The 18,991-nt window shown below is 39.3% G+C and overlaps 1 protein-coding gene and 1 long non-coding RNA gene across 4 annotated transcripts; one reads left to right on the forward strand and one right to left on the reverse strand.

The window, feature by feature from the left end:
• Positions 1-5,548: 5,548 nt before the first annotated feature.
• LOC129349504 (uncharacterized) lies at positions 5,549-7,125 on the reverse strand. The gene is made up of 4 exons (XM_055012867.1): positions 7,065-7,125; positions 6,938-7,017; positions 6,768-6,861; positions 5,549-6,013 (listed from the first exon to the last, which is right to left on the reverse strand). Exons 1-4 carry the CDS (start codon positions 7,123-7,125, stop codon positions 5,646-5,648), a joined length of 603 nt encoding a protein of 200 aa, XP_054868842.1. The 3' UTR covers positions 5,549-5,645.
• A 1,716-nt stretch (positions 7,126-8,841) lies between these two features.
• Positions 8,842-17,978, forward strand: LOC129349505 (uncharacterized). 3 transcript variants are annotated; one of them, XR_008602535.1, is made up of 4 exons: positions 8,847-10,404; positions 13,813-15,669; positions 15,774-15,890; positions 15,992-17,978. It is a non-coding gene; the product is annotated as an uncharacterized LOC129349505 (long non-coding RNA). The 3 variants fall into 3 exon arrangements; XR_008602533.1 differs by lacking the exon at positions 15,992-17,978 and having other exon boundaries at positions 8,842-10,404; positions 15,774-15,981; XR_008602534.1 differs by lacking the exon at positions 15,992-17,978 and having other exon boundaries at positions 8,912-10,404; positions 15,546-15,669; positions 15,774-15,979.
• Positions 17,979-18,991: the final 1,013 nt, after the last annotated feature.

Raw genomic sequence — 18,991 nt, forward strand, 5'->3', positions numbered from 1 at the left:
AAATCCCTTCAAAAGTCCCTCAGTTACAGATTGACTCGGTATTTAAATTGATAATCCTAGCGACTAAAATCCTAAACCTGCTCTTTATTGTCTGTTAGACAACAAGTGAACTGAGCAAAGACGTTCACTTTCTGCTCTACAAATGCCTGCTGTAAGCTAACCTGGTCTTTCCAGTACCGTGCAGCCATCCTGAAGACTTTTCAGTCAGCAGGGATCGATATCTGGGAGCTTCGTCATGATATCCTCCTATATCATTATTATTATTATTGTATGTGAAGCTCTCTGCTGTCTGAGAGCTTTAAGAGTCCTGGTGGCTTCAGCTCTGTAGGATCACAACCCCACAGCCTCTATGTGCTCTACATATTTAATGCCTGTTAATAATTGAAAACCTATTGAAAGATTCACGCTGGCTGCATGTGTGCATACAAGACGCCATGAAGCATGTGAGTGCATTTTAACTGTTCATATGATGGTCATTCTGGGTGGATTCAGTCAAACTGTGCTTCAGAATGAGTCAAACAATAGTCAGAGATACTGGAACTAACACAGTGTCTTACAGTGTGGTGAAATCCAGCTCTAATTTTACTTAAACACTATTTTTTTATATATATATTCTGATGTTGTCAGTAAATGGATACACAAATTCCTAACAGGAATCAGCTGAACCTGTGGATGAACTTCTAATCTTTTACCTTTTAACATGAAAATCAGGTCAAAAAAAAAAAGAGAACTACGTCAGCAAATAATAATTAATGCTCTAAAATACTATTAAATAACTTAGATTCCTCTTTTAGTATTTAACTGATGACTTGTTTGTGTAGATCCCCAGTTATCCAGGTCAGGATCATCCACAGAACTTCAGCAGAAGGCAGCTGGACTTCTGTTTCTGGTGCTTACAAGACGTTTCATCGTCAATCTAGGAGGTTTCTTTGGTACTGTCCCTACAGAGTCCTTTGCTCAGACTGCCAGCTTAATTCTGGTTCTCAGAATTTCCATAAGCAGAACACGAGGCAGAGTCTTCAGCTGTAAGCCTCCTTAGATGTGGAACCAGCTGCCAGTTTGGGTTCTGGAGGAAGAAACCCTCTCTACTTTATGATTAGACTTAGAACTTTTCTGACCATTGGTTCATTATGAAGCTACAGACTCAGACTAGCTTTGTGTTGAATTTTGTCTGTGGTTTGTGTTTTGTTTTCTCTGCAGGTATCTCTGGCTGCAGTTTCTGGCCTCATCGACTCCCCCAGTGTTTGTTCTCTAATGTATCTACGATCATTTCCTCCCTCTTTCACCCTCATCCCGACCAGTCGAGGCAGATGTCTGCCCTCACTGAACCTGGTTCTGCTGGAGCTTTCTTCCTGTTAAAGGCCACTTCTTCTTCTTTCTCCTGTCACCAAATAGCTTTTACCTGATGGGAATCTTTGGATTTGTTGGGTTTCTGTCTATAAACTGTCAAGACTTCATTTTACAGTAAAATGTTTTGAAACGTGCATCCAGATATTTCAACTGGTTGACAGTTGACCAATAAATAGGGTCTATCGTAACTGATGCAGCAGCCTGGGTTTGATTCCCTTTTTTATTAATAAATGATCGTTTCCATGATAAATAATTATAGAAATTGTAAAGACATGATCATAATGAACATAAAAACATTAGTTTTTTTTTACTTTTAATAAAAATGTATGCAGATATATTCCATGGACTTCAGAAGTCCCTCAGTTATAGATTGATCCGGGTTTGCTTCCAGCTCACGGCTCTTTGCTGCAGGTCTTCAACCTTTCTTCTCACTACTTTCCTGTCTGCCTCTCAACTTAACCTGTCAAATAAAGACAAAATGGACAAAAAAAGTGAAATAGAAATAACTGAAGTTGGGTATGAGATGATAAAGCTTTTTAAAAGTGTTTCTAAACTGGTGTGACAGAAATGTACAGAACTACAGAGAGATCTTCTTTGTTCCTCACAGTCCAGCCCTGAACTCCACGGTGTTGGGAGGACCTGAGGAGACTGGATGTGATATCAGGGACAACCTCTGACCTCCAGTCCTACAGCACAGCAGGGGTCCGTCTGCTCTCCCAGAGTGTCAGCTGTGTGTCGGTGAGAACCGTGAAACACAACGACCGATTGTACAGTACGTACACACACACACAACGACAGGCTGTACAGTACGTACACACACACACTCTGTAGGTGAACAAAGGCTGGGCGTTTCCAGCTGACTGCCATCTAAGCATCTGTCCCTATAGCTGTCAGTCTGTCATATGGATTCTCATCCACTGAAGCACTGAAAACACACACGCACACACACGCACACACACACACGCACACGCTATAGCACATATGAACACATGGACATGATCACACGCCTCCTGTCAAACTGAATCACTGCTACTTCAAAAAACATACATAGTGTACATGAAAATGTGACCGCATTAAAGCATGCTACACACACACACACACACACACACACACACACACACACACACACATTAATTCCATGCAGCCTGTGCATTCACACGCACCTATTATGTGATCACCCTTCAAAAACACACAAATTAACACACACTTTCTTAGCCTTCCTGTTGTCCTCATTTACGGGCACCAAAAAATATTGTTTCCTGTCTGAAAAAAATCCAAAAATTCAGCAAAAAAAATTCCTCAAATTTCTGAAAATTTACAAAACCTTCAGGAAGAAAATTCCAATAATTCCTTAAAAGTTTCCATTAAGTTTTATTTTTAAAAAAAATCCCCTAAATTTGGCAAGAAAATATTTATAAAAATGAGTAAAAATCTTCCAAAAAAATCCTAAAAATATCTAAAATGATTCCATATATATCAGTAAAACTTCTAATATTTTCCTAAGAACATTCACATAAAAATCAACGAAAATCCAGCAAAATTTGCTGGATTTTGGTTGATTTTTGTATGAATGTTCTGAAGAAACATTTTTAACATTTTTTTTTCCACGAAAAAATGTTCAAAGATTTCCCAGAAATGTTGAAAATGTGGACGTCAGAAGTTTCACTGTGAAAATATATGTTTTTTTCCACATTTTCCTGTTGCCTGTTTTCAGGCCTACAATCAACCTGACCACCTGTAACCAAACACCACGTGGCATTTTAGAGAAAGATTCTTCTAAATATTATATATACAACTGATTTTTAGATACTGTAGTAAACCTGTTGACTACTTTCTATTAAATAAGTCAGAAAGCCTTGGAGTCTGGCCAGTCTTTTCTTCAGGAGGAAATGACATCATGTGGAGCAGGTCATGTGATCTGGAATTAACACACTTCCTTGAGAGGTGTTTTTGTAACGGGGAACTTAGTTGAAAGGGATTTAATTTGTTATTTTCCATGTAAAATGTGATATATTGCCAAAAAATAAATGTGTCATGATTATCTCAACTTAATAAAAGAGCACAATCCAAACTATTTCTGAATCAGCTCATTTTATTATTGTTTAGCTCATTAGAAGGTGGTTGGTATTAAATTCAGACGGTTATTTAGTTGACATTTTAGTGTCATGGCCTGTTTCTCAGACATAAATGAATATCAGCGTACAGTAAACCATCCAGTGCTATCGGGTTAAAGGATCGGTTCATCTGAATCACAATAAATGTCTAAATTAAGATGTATTGTAATAAACTGCTCTTCTCTTTCCAGGAGGGATTCTACACGACCAGACAGTAAATGGGAGACAGTCTGCTGTAATTTAAATGAACTGTTCCTTTATTAACAACAACAAAACTAACAGACAAAACCTTTAATCTGCTGCTTCATACATTCCTTCTGAATATATGTTTTAATCTCATGTTGACTGATTGAACTTTAACATTAAATTATAAGACAGACGTCATGTTTTGTTTTGCAGCTTCGACAACAGAGACGCTGAAGTTTCTCTGAATATTCTGACTTAAAAACATGAATCGATGTAAACACTGATCACTGTCTGTGCTTCTCTATGTAACTCTAATAAAAAACATCTTAAAGCTCATTAGTGATGTAAGAAAAAGAAAAGTGCTGAAGCCCTGGAAAATGATTACAAATAAGGACACTGTAGGGAAGGAGGGAAATCGCTGAATTTCAGACGAATAAAATTCACAAAAGCGGCAAAAACTTGAATGAAGATGAGAAGCTGCAGTTGGACCTTCTGTGTCTGAGCTGTGGAGATGTTTCTCTGTTGTGTGTCTGAGCTGTGGAGATGTTTCTCTGTTGTGTGTCTGAGCTGTGGAGGTGTTTCTCTGTTGTGTGTGTTGTGTGTCTGAGCTGTGGAGATGTTTCTCTGTTGTGTGTCTGAGCTGTGGAGGTGTTTCTCTGTTGTGTGTGTTGTGTGTCTGAGCTGTGGAGATGTTTCTCTGTTGTGTGTCTGAGCTGTGGAGATGTTTCTCTGTTGTGTGTCTGAGCTGTGGAGGTGTTTCTCTGTTGTGTGTGTTGTGTGTCTGAGCTGTGGAGATGTTTCTCTGTTGTGTGTCTGAGCTGTGGAGATGTTTCTCTGTTGTGTGTCTGAGCTGTGGAGGTGTTTCTCTGTTGTGTGTCTGAGCTGTGGAGATGTTTCTCTGTTGTGTGTCTGAGCTGTGGAGGTGTTTCTCTGTTGTGTGTCTGAGCTGTGGAGGTGTTTCTCTGTTGTGTGTCTGAGCTGTGGAGGTGTTTCTCTGTTGTGTGTCTGAGCTGTGGAGGTGTTTCTCTGTTGTGTGTCTGAGCTGTGGAGATGTTTCTCTGTTGTGTGTCTGAGCTGTGGAGATGTTTCTCTGTTGTGTGTCTGAGCTGTGGAGATGTTTCTCTGTTGTGTGTGTTGTGTGTCTGAGCTGTGGAGGTGTTTCTCTGTTGTGTGTGTTGTGTGTCTGAGCTGTGGAGATGTTTCTCTGTTGTGTGTGTTGTGTGTCTGAGCTGTGGAGATGTTTCTCTGTTGTGTGTGTTGTGTGTCTGAGCTGTGGAGATGTTTCTCTGTTGTGTGTCTGAGCTGTGGAGGTGTTTCTCTGTTGTGTGTGTTGTGTGTCTGAGCTGTGGAGATGTTTCTCTGTTGTGTGTCTGAGCTGTGGAGATGTTTCTCTGTTGTGTGTCTGAGCTGTGGAGATGTTTCTCTGTTGTGTGTGTTGTGTGTCTGAGCTGTGGAGATGTTTCTCTGTTGTGTGTCTGAGCTGTGGAGGTGTTTCTCTGTTGTGTGTCTGAGCTGTGGAGATGTTTCTCTGTTGTGTGTCTGAGCTGTGGAGATGTTTCTCTGTTGTGTGTCTGAGCTGTAGAGGTGTTTCTCTTTTGTGTGTCTGAGCTGTAGAGATGTTTCTCTGTTGTGTGTCTGAGCTGTAGAGATGTTTCTCTGTTGTGTGTCTGAGCTGTGGAGATGTTTCTCTGTTGTGTGTCTGAGCTGTAGAGATGTTTCTCTGTTGTGTGTCTGAGCTGTAGAGATGTTTCTCTGTTGTGTGTCTGAGCTGTGGAGATGTTTCTCTGTTGTGTGTCTGAGCTGTAGAGATGTTTCTCTGTTGTGTGTCTGAGCTGTGGAGATGTTTCTCTGTTGTGTGTCTGAGCTGTGGAGATGTTTCTCTGTTGTGTGTCTGAGCTGTGGAGGTGTTTCTCTGTTGTGTGTCTGAGCTGTGGAGGTGTTGTGTGTTTTATTTCCTCCTCCTGTCACATCCACTCAGTCAGTCCCTCCTCCCCCTCAGTCCCCTTTCAGCTCCACCAGGTTCCTGGAGCGTCGTGTCTCCGCCTCGATGTCGTTGAGGTCCTCCTCCGTCAGCTCCAGACCGTGGCTGCAGCTCCTCAGGATGTCGTTGATGTGCCGCCACGCCACGCCGAGCCGACAGCCCACGATGACTCCGCCCACCGCAGGGCAGTCGAGCACGTAATGTGTCGCCATGCTGGCCACCGAGCAGCCGTGTCTCCTGGCGATGGTCTCCAAGGCGACGAGGAGGTCCTGGAAGAGAGTGTTGATCATGTTCTCGTACTTGGAGAGGGACACCGTGTTGAGGTCCTCCCTGGAGGTTGGTGCTGCCTTCCCCAGACAGCGTTCAGAGAGGAAACCACCGGCTCAGAGGGATGGAGGAGGTAAAAATGGAGGATGCACAGAGGACAGGAGGAGGAAAACAGGGTGGAGTGAAGGGCGAAGTCACCATGATAGATGGAGAAAGAGGAGGGATGGCTTTAAAGAGGCAGAAGACGGTGAAGCACGAGTGGTGACAGGGAAAAAAGAGGGTGGAGATAGAAAGCAATGAGGTTAGAAGAAAGGAAAGGTTTGATATACAAAGGAGAAGGGATGGAGGAGAGATGGTGGAGTTAAAAGTAGAGGATGGACAGATGACAGGAGGAAGAATACAGGCAGGAGGGAAGAGCGAAGGAATACATGGCTGTAGGAAGGATGGAGAGATGAGGAGGAAGAGGGTGAAGAAGGAGAAAGTAGAGAGAAAATAAAAATCAAAGGGGTAGAGGTGATGGGGAAAAAGAGGGTGAAGACAGAGAGTGATGAGGTTAGAAGCAGGGAAAGGTTTGATTTGGAATCAAACAAGGAGGAAGGGGAGAGAAAAATAAAGGGATGGAGGAAATGAGGGCGGAGGATGGACAGATGCAGGGAGGAGTGAAGTGGCCATAACAGCAGGAAGTAAAACAAGAAGGGAGGGGGGAAGTGATGGAGATAGAGAGCGCTGAGGTCAGGAGGAGGGAGAGGGTGATGTGTCGTCATGTCGACCGCCTCCATCTTAAAAAGCCACCATTTTACATCAGCAGTAAGAACTGTCTGTTCTGTGTTCATCCTGCTGAAGAATGTAAATGAAACAGTTCATCTCACCCAGCGTGCCGTACGTCAGGAGTTCAATGTGGCTGTCCAAACAGAACTGCTGCATCCTGGCTGCAGGACTCTGGTCGATCAGAGAGTACTGGACCTGGACAGACGGTTTCAAACACGGTGAGGGGAAGGAGAGGAGGAACAGAGCTCTGAGAAGAAGATGGAAGCTTTACCTGGTTGCTGGAGATGTGGATTCCTTTGCTGGTGATCTCCTCCAGTCTCTGAGTATCAAAGTTAGTGAAGGCCAGTTCACCTGAGGAACAAGGAGGGATTAAAATACAGATTATAGCAGAGAACAACCAGAAACACGTCCAGTTTCCCTTCCTGATATCAGAAACATCAGGTCTGCTTCTGAAGCCATCATTAAACCACCAGCTGTTATAATGAGAAAGTCTTTACAACACTGATCATTTTGTCTGAGTTTCATCCCAATAATAAAATAATAATGAATAATTAAAAGCATTAAAGTCTTACAATAATTCAACACATGCAATAAATATTTTTTAAAATCTGATGTACTGAAACTAGAAAAATGTCAAAATGTACCTCAGGATGCTCACTAAACATTCATTTTTGTCCCTAAACTGTAAAGTCCACAGATAATCCAAGCTTGAATAATCATTCAACCACCTCAAAAAGCTGAGAACAGACAGAGTGAAAGAATTATTACTAACTGGCTTTAACCCTATAATTATTGTTAGTTTTTATTATTTATATCTGATAAGTTAGTGGTGGGACATGATTTTAAAAAATAATCAAATTAATGACAGGCTTTGTAATTAATTAATCACAATTAATTGCAGTTTTGTCAAATAGCAATATTTGACACAATAAGTGAAGTTTTTCAATTCAAATAAAATTGTGGTTGACAGTTGAATCAATGAATAGACATATACGTGTTTATAATTTAAAATTTATTTAAAAAAGGAAAATGGGACATATAGAAAAAAGTGATTTTGATGACTTAAAGCCTGAATTTAGTTGCTTTTTCCACTGTATGGAACATAAAATCAGCATAAGTAGTTCAAGGAGCTTCAGAAAGTTGAAAATCCACAGATTCATTCTGTTTATGATAAATGGTGTCATTTTGATGGTTCTTTTTATAGGAATATCAATTTTTATTTATGTAATTTTTTATAAACAAAAAGTTTATAATTAAGTTATTAAAAGAGATATTTTTGTTGTTTAGGTTATTCCTCCTCCAAGGAGGCAGAGCCTCGACGGAGTAAAAACTTAAACCACAAAAATGTTTCATTTCTATTTATCTGCATTTTTCATCTGTCTGCTACATTCACAGATTACTGCATATCTAAGTGCAATTATAGCGATTTTATTCAACATTTTAAGGCTTTCTGTAAACTCGAGCACTGTCTAGAAAAGTGGTCTATTATGGGATGGCTACACCGTTAGCCGTTAGCATGACTCGTAGCTAACGTTAGCTCTGGTGCTAACAGCAACATGTTTTACATTGAGGTGATACCGTCGGCTTGAAGTGACGCAGTGATCAGAAAACTCTTTGTTGTACAATTTGCACACAACCAGGATTTTATCCAAGCTGCCATCAGGAAGATTTTTAAAAGAAAACTTTCTGTCCAACAAGCTCAATCTCATCTTCCTTCACTGTTCACCAGTGCCTGACTTCACTCAGTACTTCCTGTGCTTCTTCTTCATGGCTACAAACAGACTTCAGGTTCATTACTGCCACCTACTGGGCTGGAGTGTTCATCAGAGTTACCGGTGTGCCAGAAATTAGGGAACTGAGGAGGGTGCAATTAATTGCATTATGATTTTTAACGCGTTATTTTCGCTTTAATAAATTAATTAATTAATACATTAATTAATTTGTCATACAGGGATCTTCTAGCTGCAAGGCGAAAGTGCTAACCACTACACCACTGTGCAGCCCTTATATATATATATATATATATATATATATATATATATATATATATATATATATATATATATATATATATATATATATATATATATATATATATATATATATATATATATATATATATATATATATATATATATAAAAATATATAAGGGCTGCACAGTGGTGTAGTGGTTAGCACTTTCGCCTTGCAGCTAGAAGATCCCTGGTTCGCGTCCCGGCTTTCCCGGGATCTTTCTGCATGGAGTTTGCATGTTCTCCCTGTGCATGCGTGGGTTTTCTCCGGGTACTCCGGCTTCCTCCCACAGTCCAAAAATATGCTGAGGTTAATTGATCATTCTAAATTGCCCGTAGGTGTGAATGTGAGAGTGATTGTTTGTCTCTGTATGTAGCCCTGTGACAGACTGGTGACCTGTCTAGGGTGTCCCCTGCCTTCACCTGAGTCAGCTGGGATAGACTCCAGCCCCCCATGACCCTAGTGAGGATTAAGCGGTGTATAGATAATGGATGGAAAAAAATAAACTCCGTAAGAGACAGAAACGAAAAAAGGTCAGTTTTTTCATTTTCTGAGACCGGAAGTGGTCATCAGCAAGTGTCGAACCAAACGACAAGAAGATTCTCAGAGGGCGGAGCCAGAGAGCAGTGATTGGTCAGACAACGCGCTAGCTATCGTCTGGTAGCATATCTGGCTGCTGTTGACCTTGTTTTTGGAGTAAAACACGGTAAGAAGATAAATACTTCTAACCTGTAGCGTTGTTTTGTTGTACGTTAAGTCAGCGACTTGTGAAGAGTTGTGTTTTGTCGTGTTTGAGCAGTTGGTCCGGACGCGTTGGCTCGCTAAGCGGCTAAGTTAGCTAGCTAAGCGGCTAAGTTAGCTAGCGGGCTAATTAACACAGGTGGCTAACTTACCACTGAACACCTGTGTTAGTTGCTGGCACAGCTGTCTGTCATTATTAGAAGGAACTTCTCAACCTGTATTTCTCTGCTGTGTATTTTAGCTTTTAAAAAGTTATTTTACTTTAAGGTTAACTGAAACCCGTTCAGCTGCACTGAAGTTTAACATTTAGTTGCTTTGAATTAAACCACACTTAACATTGTGCAGCATTACCTCTCTGAATCTGCATAATTTCATTAAATTCTTTCTCTCTTTCACTGCTCAAGTTCAATCCAGTATGTAAAGTGACATTAATAGTGAATAAACTAACAACCAGCCATTGTATATATTTATTATTGCATGTATTTGTAGTAAAACATGAGATGAAACATCCTACTTTTGGATCTAGAACTGCAAAGCTGTTCATTTTCAGTCACCTGACGAGTTAAACTCCCCTTTTTATGTGAAGTTGAAGCAGAAAGTCTGAATTAACAAAGAAAGTTGTTTATAATTTGCGATACCTGTTATTTCTGACTGAGGCTTTAGTTTTTGTTGAGCTGATTTACATGTAGAAACTTTGTTCAGGAAGATTTCTCAGTAGCTCAGAGGACAGGCTGCTTTTTACACACCGTTGTAAGAGAATGTCTGTCAATGCTTTCAGCAGAATTTAGAAACACAACACTTCCTAAACAGATATTTTGAGGCTGTGAGGTTGAACGTTTGAGAGTGTATCAGTGTGTTTGTTTGTGGTCTTTCTGTTTCTAGGTGGAAGCTGAATTAGTGAGGATGACTCCTGCTCCTGTCATCTCTAAGCTCCTCACACATCTTTACCTGCACATGAGGAAAATCACTCCTGTAGAATGCAGGTATGTTTGTCATTATTATAAAAAGATGTTGCCTGGTGACCTGTCAGAAACCCATTATACAGAGTCAGCCAAAATAATGTTTACACACATCAGGAAAAGAAAAACTTACATCAATATTTCAATACCAAATTTATTCAGACATCATGAGATTAATAAAAGTTATCTTTGGCCTCTACAATTACAAGAGGTGCTCAAAGTGGAGGCCACTGGCTTCCAGACATTTCTGTTGTGTTGTAGACGTCACTTGTTGATGCTCCATTCATGAGGGTAGCGCCATCTGTTGGGAAAATATCGTATAACAGGACACAGAGTTATCGTGATTTGATCAAACTTAGAAAGAGGAATCTATATGTATAGAAGTACTGATAGAAATGAAATATTTATAAAAGTTTTTCTTTTCCTGATGCGTGTCTACATTATTTTTGGCTGACTCTGAATCTGTGAACTTAATGAGAACAAAACTGTCATTTAATTGTTGCTCTGAAAGCTTCTTTAGTGAAAACCGGCTGGTGTTCTGCTTTGAAACAAACTGCTGTTGAGGTCTGTGTTTTTAGGTTTAACCCCACAGTTTCTGAATGAACTGATAGTTGTGTTTTTCCTGATCAATGTGGACGTTATAATTGATGGTAACATTTACTAATCATATAATCAGCATGACAGTATAACAGTAGAACATTCTGACCACCTGACTAATACTGTGTTGGTCCCTTTATGCTGCTAAAACTCCTCTGACCCAGTGGTTCATCAGAACCTCTGGGGATCCTGTGGATCCTGTGGGTTGCAGGGTGGGTCCTACCTAGACCAGGCTGATCCTGGACCATCCCACAGATGCTCAATCAGATCTGGATGTGGGGAGTGTGGAACCCCGGTGAACAGCTTAGTTCTGTCGTGTTCCTCGGACCACTCCTGAGCAGTTTAATTTGTCCTGCTGAGGGTGGCAGCTGGCATCAAGGACTGCTGTTGCCATGGAGACTAGGGGGTTGTTTGTCCTGCAGTGTTTAGGTGGTGGTACATGTCAAACATCCACATGATTGTCAAGGTTTCCCAGCAGAACGTTGCATTAGAACAAGATGATGGATGTTGAAAAGAAATAACAGGGAGCTTCTGGTATCCTGCAATACGAAGGTGCTCATGGGAAACGGCAATAGTAATAGTCCACAAAAGAGAAGGTCCAGGCACTCATCGTTTGCAAATATGAGGATTTTTAATGGAGGGCCAGGAACATTAAAAAGCACACCAACGCGTGTCGGCTTACGCCTTCATCAGGATGTGAATACTCACAGACAAAGAGAGCACCTAATTATAGTCAATGTCTCCAGGTGTGCAGTCACATGACTGACAGGTCTGATGTAATACCTTTGTCAAGCTCTAGATGTAGACAATGGGCACAGAGAGCAGGAGTTTACAAGAGAATACAAATTTAACAGGAAAACTCAAGATTTTACAAAAAACAAGAAAGGTCAAAATCTTCATTGAGGCCAGGGTACACTGTGGCACTGAGTTCATGTATCCAGTAAGCTTCCCTCTGCCTAAGGCGGAGGACTTTGTCACCGCCCCTTGCATCCATAGTGATAACTTCAAGTGCCAACACTTTTAGAGTAGAGTCATTACAGTCATGTATATCCATATAGTGTCTTGCCATGGGGTAGTTTTGGTTTTTTGAGCGAATGGCATAGCAGTGTTCAGCCACCCTATCCCTCAACCTTCTTTTAGTAAGCCCCACATAAAAACATCCACATGGGCATTGGAGGCGGTACACTACATGGGTTGTTTGACAGTTGACAAAAGAGTTAATGAAATAAGTTCTGCTCTTACCAATATCTATAAAAGTATTAGTTTTTATCAAGTTATCACAATACCTACAGTGGCCACAAGGAAAGTTCCCTTTTGGACGGGAAAGCCATGTAGTGGGTTTAGATGAAGGAAGATAGCTCCTAACTAATCTGTCCTTGATTGTAGGAGCTCTTCGGAAACTTACTCCTGGGGGCTCAGGGAACACCTGTCTTAAAAGAGGATCACTCACAATAATATCCCAATTTTTTTGTATAACCTTTTTGACCAAGATAGCCTCCTTACTGTAACGTGTAACAAAAAACGGCTTTTGTGCTTGGACATTTTTAGGTTTGGGAGTGAGCAGTTCAGTCCTCTTCAGAGACAACGCTCTAGTGTGAGCTTGAGACAGCAGCTTCTGTGGATACCTTCTCTGAATGCCATTCGCTCAAAAAACCAAAACTACCCCATGGCAAGACACTATATGGATATACATGACTGTAATGACTCTACTCTAAAAGTGTTGGCACTTGAAGTTATCACTATGGATGCAAGGGGCGGTGACAAAGTCCTCCGCCTTAGGCAGAGGGAAGCTTACTGGATACATGAACTCAGTGCCACAGTGTACCCTGGCCTCAATGAAGATTTTGACCTTTCTTGTTTTTTGTAAAATCTTGAGTTTTCCTGTTAAATTTGTATTCTCTTGTAAACTCCTGCTCTCTGTGCCCATTGTCTACATCTAGAGCTTGACAAAGGTATTACATCAGACCTGTCAGTCATGTGACTGCACACCTGGAGACATTGACTATAATTAGGTGCTCTCTTTGTCTGTGAGTATTCACATCCTGATGAAGGCGTAAGCCGACACGCGTTGGTGTGCTTTTTAATGTTCCTGGCCCTCCATTAAAAATCCTCATATTTGCAAACGATGAGTGCCTGGACCTTCTCTTTTGTGGAAGATGATGGATGTTGTTCTCTTCAGCTGTCAGTGGTCAGAATGTTGTGGCTGATTGGTGGATCTGTCTGCCTTTATTCTGACATCCAGAGTTATATAAAAGTGGAGTATGTGTGCAGTGTAGAACAGATTTACATTATTGGATGCAGTTTTAGTGGTTCCATCAGAGAAAATCATATCCATATACAGATTTGTATTAATTCCAGGACTTGTTCAGTAAAGATTATAATAATAACTACATCAGATAATTCTTTGTAGCAGTTGGAATTTTGCAGACTGAGAGATGGTTGAGAAGGTTTCAGTTCTTGTTTTAGCAAAATATGTTATAATAGTAGATCTTTGTTGTCATTGTACATGAAATTATCTGCAAACCAGCAAAGTGCATCAGTCTGAGGTATCTAAAAATAACTAAATAAAGAAAAATGCTTCTAAAGCCAATAATAAACAGAATATTTTGAGGGAATATTCTAAAAAGGAAAGAAAAGCTCCATTCTCACTCCTCTCAGTATAAACTGTCATTAAAATTGACTTTAAATTTAGCTTCAACACGAGATAAAAACATTTACTTTCATTACTGATGTCAAGTTTTAATAACGTTCACGCTACTTTCATAAAATGATGAAAGTGAATAAATTGTATTTCTGTGATCTGTGTTTGATTCTGTCTTTTCTCCTGTCATCCAGATGTTCAGAGGGAGATGATGCCACATCTGGTCCAGCTGATGGAAGGTCTTGAAGTTCTCTGACTGGCCTGGACTGAAGATGGTCGTCTCACTGGATTTAAGGTTCAGATGCTCAGTAACAAACTCCACCAATGAGCCAGCAGGGAAGCTTTAGGTTTATTAAATGTTGCTGTGAAGGTTTCGCTGTTTTTCTTTGTGAATACAATGAGCTCCAACTGAAACTTGAATTAGAACTTAGAAGTAAATCCTTCCACCTGAAAGCATTTAGTTGCATTAATAACCTCATAACATTCTAATTTTTATTCCAGTCTTGGTTGGAAATAGAATCTCTGTATTGATTCAGGTAAAAACTGAACTTCACAGCATGTTGGAGCAAAACAACCAGATAAAAACTGTGATGGTGTTGGATTGTCAGACCGTAATGTTGCAGCTCAAAGCAGCTTTTCTATCTCAGTTCATTCTGACATTCAGCTATAAATCAACACAGCAGATGGTGATCCATGCTGTGGAAGTCTCACATCTCCTGATTTAATGGAGCTGCTTTGCACTTTTTACACTGTTTATTCACCAACACTTTATTTAATAAAAGTCCCATCTAGTTTTTATGAGGAATGTGATGTTTTAATTTCTCTGTGAAAAACTGCAGTCTAATGGAACAGCTGGAATTGTAACATCTGTCCTGATATTGATCATGAAGTATTGATCAGAATACTTATGGTCAGCAGTCATCCCTGAAGTTTTACATTAAAATCTTTACTTGTGTTGTGAACTTTGGTAAGAAGCAGAAACTTTAGCGTTGCCATGGATACATGAGTGTTAAATTCTGTCCATGTTTCCATTTTGGGAAATTCAGTCCAGCAGATGAGTTTGTTTTTACTGCCAGCTACATTCAGTCTGAGATATTAAGAATAAATAAAGGTGCATAATGTGGAAATGAACAGATTTTATTTTTTTTTATTCCTACAGCAGCTGCAGGTAAAGTTTCAGAATGTGGAGGAATTTAGTCTCACAATCACAGACAATAAATATTATCTGAAAGTCGGGTCATTGTTGTTTATCAGCACAATACAAAAAGATTCATGTTAGAAATATTCCAGTTAAGACTCTAGAATATCAGGATTTATGTAAATTTACCTCAATAATATGAATGTTCAGGTTAAGATTGTGCAGTGATATTTATTATGTAAGTTTAGCTGATTAAAGATTATGACTCTGCACTACAATATTATTTATTATTTAAATTTACATCATTATTATAATATTTAGGGTCAGACTCTACAGTATTGAGAATAAGAAATCAAATATTCTATAAAATGTACATACACTGAATTAATTTGGATATATTTAAGTGAGACTCTACAATATTATTTGACACAAATCTATCTAAATCAAAATTTTAATCATTTTTACTCCAAACATTTACTGGACTGATTTAAATATTCAAATCACTCCTTTCTAATCCTCTGCTGTACGTTCAAACCTGAGGCCTTAAATAGAAACACACAAGTATCTGATTGAAGGAACTTCTGCAGAGTCCTGGTTCCAGAACATGATGATAGAATTATAGACAAACTTTAACAAAACATCCAGAATTGGAGCTCATATCTTTGGCAGCTGTAAAGTTTCTGCTCCTTCAAAGTTCACAACACAATGAATGAATTCCTAAAACACTCTCAGTGCTGGAGAGCTTTTGATGCTGAAGCAGTGATCAGTTTTTCTGTTTCTTCTCTGGAGATGCACAATGAGGGACGTCTGCAGAGACTGAGAAAGAGTCTCACCACATCCTGACATGAGGAAAAAGACTTTATTGAAGACTACAATGAGAAAAACTATCAGACAGCAGACGGCTGCATTCAAGGTGAGCTCTGAACATTTGATCTGGAACAGGAATTCAATAACGGCAGCATGAGCTTCATTTCAGTCTGCAGCTGCTGAATTCATGGATGAATCATCTGGCACTAGAGAGGAAGACCATCAAACATCCACATCAGCTGATGGAGGTCCAAGAGTCTCACCCAACAAACAACCTACAGAGTGAAGACCTCCAATCTGATTGGACGGCCTCCTATTCAGCCACATGTGTGAACAAATGGCTCTAAGCTGATTTGTTTTCTAAAATAAATCTAGTTTGAGTCCTAATCTATGCCTGTGTGTTTGCTGCTTTACACCGCTGTTAACAGTTTAGGCTGTTAGATTGTTCCAGATAAGACAAGTACAAGATTCTTCAGAGCCGTTCTACCATGAGCCTGACAGGAAGAACTCCAACATCTACTGAATGTTCCTATGGTCCCCTCAAGGCTACAGTAGGAGTCCTACGAGGATGAGCCGGTCCACCTGATGGTGGCCAGTCGCTGCGGTTCAAAGCCATCACCGACTACATGGACTTCTACTGGACCACACAGAGGCCTTCAAACCGGACCAACAAGTTCAGCGACTCCCCGACTCGTGGGTCTGAGGACACCACTGAGCCTCGGTCCAGCCGGCCGTCATAAACTTACTCTTTCAAATAAATATCCTCCTAACCCCCTGGAAACCAGTGTTTGTCCTGTTTTTGTATTGCTCCTCAGCGACCCTAGACAGCCGGGTCCTAATGTTTTTTGAGCAACACACCATACTATGACGGTTTTACAATGATGGTTCTACTATGGAACCAGTTTGACATGTTCAGGTGTTCTTTGTGTGAAAACTCAGAGATTTCAGGGATCAGAAGGTGGTTTTCAACTTTGTTAACTTTCTGCTTCAACTTTAAACTAAATTTCCTTGACTAAGCCAGCCCTCTGGACTTCCAGGAAGCTGTGTTCCTATTGGCTGTCCAGGTGGCTGCTTGGTGTTATCAGGAACACCTGAGCAGCTCAGTGTCTTCCTGCTTTATTTAGCTGCAGACAAACATTTCCTCTGCTTCTCTTCACCACTGAATCGGGTTTGGCTCCATTGCTTTAGTTTGTTCTTTAGGGTGTTGGCTTGCAGCTTCCAGCAGTAAAATCGTCTTTAATGTGTTTCTTGGTGTGTTTTAGCGCTTTGTACTGGATAGTTGTCTTGGTAAATGTGGTTCTTTAGCCACAGTTAGCACATGGTGCTAATGTGTGCAGTGATTAGTGGATTTGGTGCAGCTGAGTTGTGTCTTTATCTTGGCTGTAGTGAGTCTTCAGAGGTTTCTGGTCAGACACATTCTGTATTCTTGTTTGAGAACCAGCGTTGGTTGTCCAGAAGGTAAGAGTTCCTGTCCTGATTCTCTGTTCTCAGAGGTTCTCTGGTAGGCTGCAGGAGACTTTAGTGTTTGGGTTGTGCTAGTTTGGTTTTTGTACGGTTTCATTTGGACGACTATCTTGAGGCCCCTCCATGTGGTTTAGTGAGGTTTTCTGGAACAGTTCTACAAAGCAACCTGCAGCAGAAGAGACTTTGAGAGTTTTTAGGAAGTTCTGGAGACCAGACTTTAGAGCAGCAGAAACATTTGTCAGCAGTTTGAGCAGGAGAAGGTGAGCTTCAGAGTAGAAATGAGACAGAAACCTTCTTGACCCGTGTGGTGAGGTCCTGTACCAAGAGTTTGAGCAGGTTGTGAAGAGTCTGTAGTTCTTTGGTCTGAAAGCACGAGAAGAGTCGACTCATTAAAGGAGAAAACAGGAGATATTGTTGGTTCTTCTGTCACTCTGCAGTTTCCTTAGACTGAATATCAAGTTTATATTTTAAATGATTTCCCATGTGAGCCCAAGAAGACTTCAATAAACTCCCTCCATCCCCTGGAAACAACATATTTTATTACCATGTGAAATCTTTTTTTAAAATATGTTTTTGAGTTTTAATCATAGTTTTAGCATAGTTTTTTCTCTTTGCTTGTTTAGTTTTGTCATCTGTGTGAAAGGTGCTAAACAAATAAAGTTGAATTGATAAAGTGAATAATTGACTAACTCATGATTGTGACAACAGAAGTATTTTCATTGTGATTTAAGGGTTTGTTTCATTTTTAAGGTTGGGGTTAAAAGCTTGACAGAAAAAAAAGATTAAAGAAATAAACTACATTGAAAAAAGCAATTAAATTGAAGGAAAAAAGCATTTAATACAATAAAACTTTTAAAAAGAAAATTAAGCATTAAATACAATTAAAATATATTAAACACAAAATATATAATTTGATAATTAAACAGAAGCTACAAAACATGTAACTATGAAATTAAACAAATGTTTTTAAACAAAAATATTAAACATTAAAGATGAAATATTTTAGATAATTAAACATTTCAAAAAATACCATTAAACAAGAAGAATATTAAACATTTTAAGAAAAATACAAAACATTTAATTAGATTATTAACCCTTTAAAAAGATAAAACATTTAATTAAAAAATTAAATGTTTAATTAGAAAATTAAATCTTAAAGACAATAAAACTTTAAATAGGAATTAAACAGAAAATACAATGAAGCATTTAAAAAGAAAATTAAACATTAAAAGTGGTAAAATATTTAAAAAGAAAAACCTTAAAGATTTAATGGAAAATTAAACATTGGGAAAGAAAAGGACATTTTTAAAACAAGCCAATAAAGATTTGAAAAAAACTACAATTAAACATTAAAAAGACAAAACATCTTGAAATCAAATCGGACATTAGAAAAGAATAAAAGGTAAGAAAAGAGCAAAACTAAACATTTAAGAAGAATCAAACTAAAACAAAAGTTTTGAAAAGACACCAGTTAAACTTTAGAAGATCAAATTAAACAGAAGAGACAATAAAAGGATCAAAAAGAGCAAAAACAGATAAAGGTCTTGAAGCGTTTTCTAGCCTGAAAGGAAAACATCAAGTTGTTTCTTCAAACATTTCCTCTTTCTATGTTCTTGGTTTGATTGTGGACAGATTTACTAAGAACTCATTTCAGAAAACTGCTTTCCAGATAAAGTCTACTAGTAGTTGAAGGCATTGATCAAACTAATGTTACCTTCTGATCTCCACAAACTTTACTGTTCAGTAAAGAGAATCAAAGTTTGTTGAGGATTTCTAAAAAACCCACAGGTGAAGGTCTGAGAAGAACTCAGATGGATGATCTAAATGTGAAATCAAGACTCATGGTCACAAGTTTTAAGGCTTCTGTTAACCAGAAAGTTCAAACTAACAGAGAAGTACTAAGAAACTTTTAAAATTTCAGTCCTCAGACTGTCTGAAGGTTCAAACTAACAGAGAACTACTCA

The sequence above is a fragment of the Amphiprion ocellaris genome, chromosome 8 (assembly GCF_022539595.1).
Source record: "Amphiprion ocellaris isolate individual 3 ecotype Okinawa chromosome 8, ASM2253959v1, whole genome shotgun sequence".
NCBI lineage: Eukaryota > Metazoa > Chordata > Actinopteri > Pomacentridae > Amphiprion > Amphiprion ocellaris.

Coding starts and splice junctions, on each gene's coding strand:
- LOC129349504 (XM_055012867.1), bottom strand. CDS start 7,125: ATGGCTTCAGAAGCAGACCTGATGTTTCTGATATCAGGAAGGGAAACT. Junction 6,862..6,937: donor TCCACATCTCCAGCAACCAG/GTAAAGCTTCCA, acceptor CCGTCTGTCCAG/GTCCAGTACTCTCTGATCGA. Junction 6,014..6,767: donor CCTGACGTACGGCACGCTGG/GTGAGATGAACT, acceptor CATCCCTCTGAG/CCGGTGGTTTCCTCTCTGAA.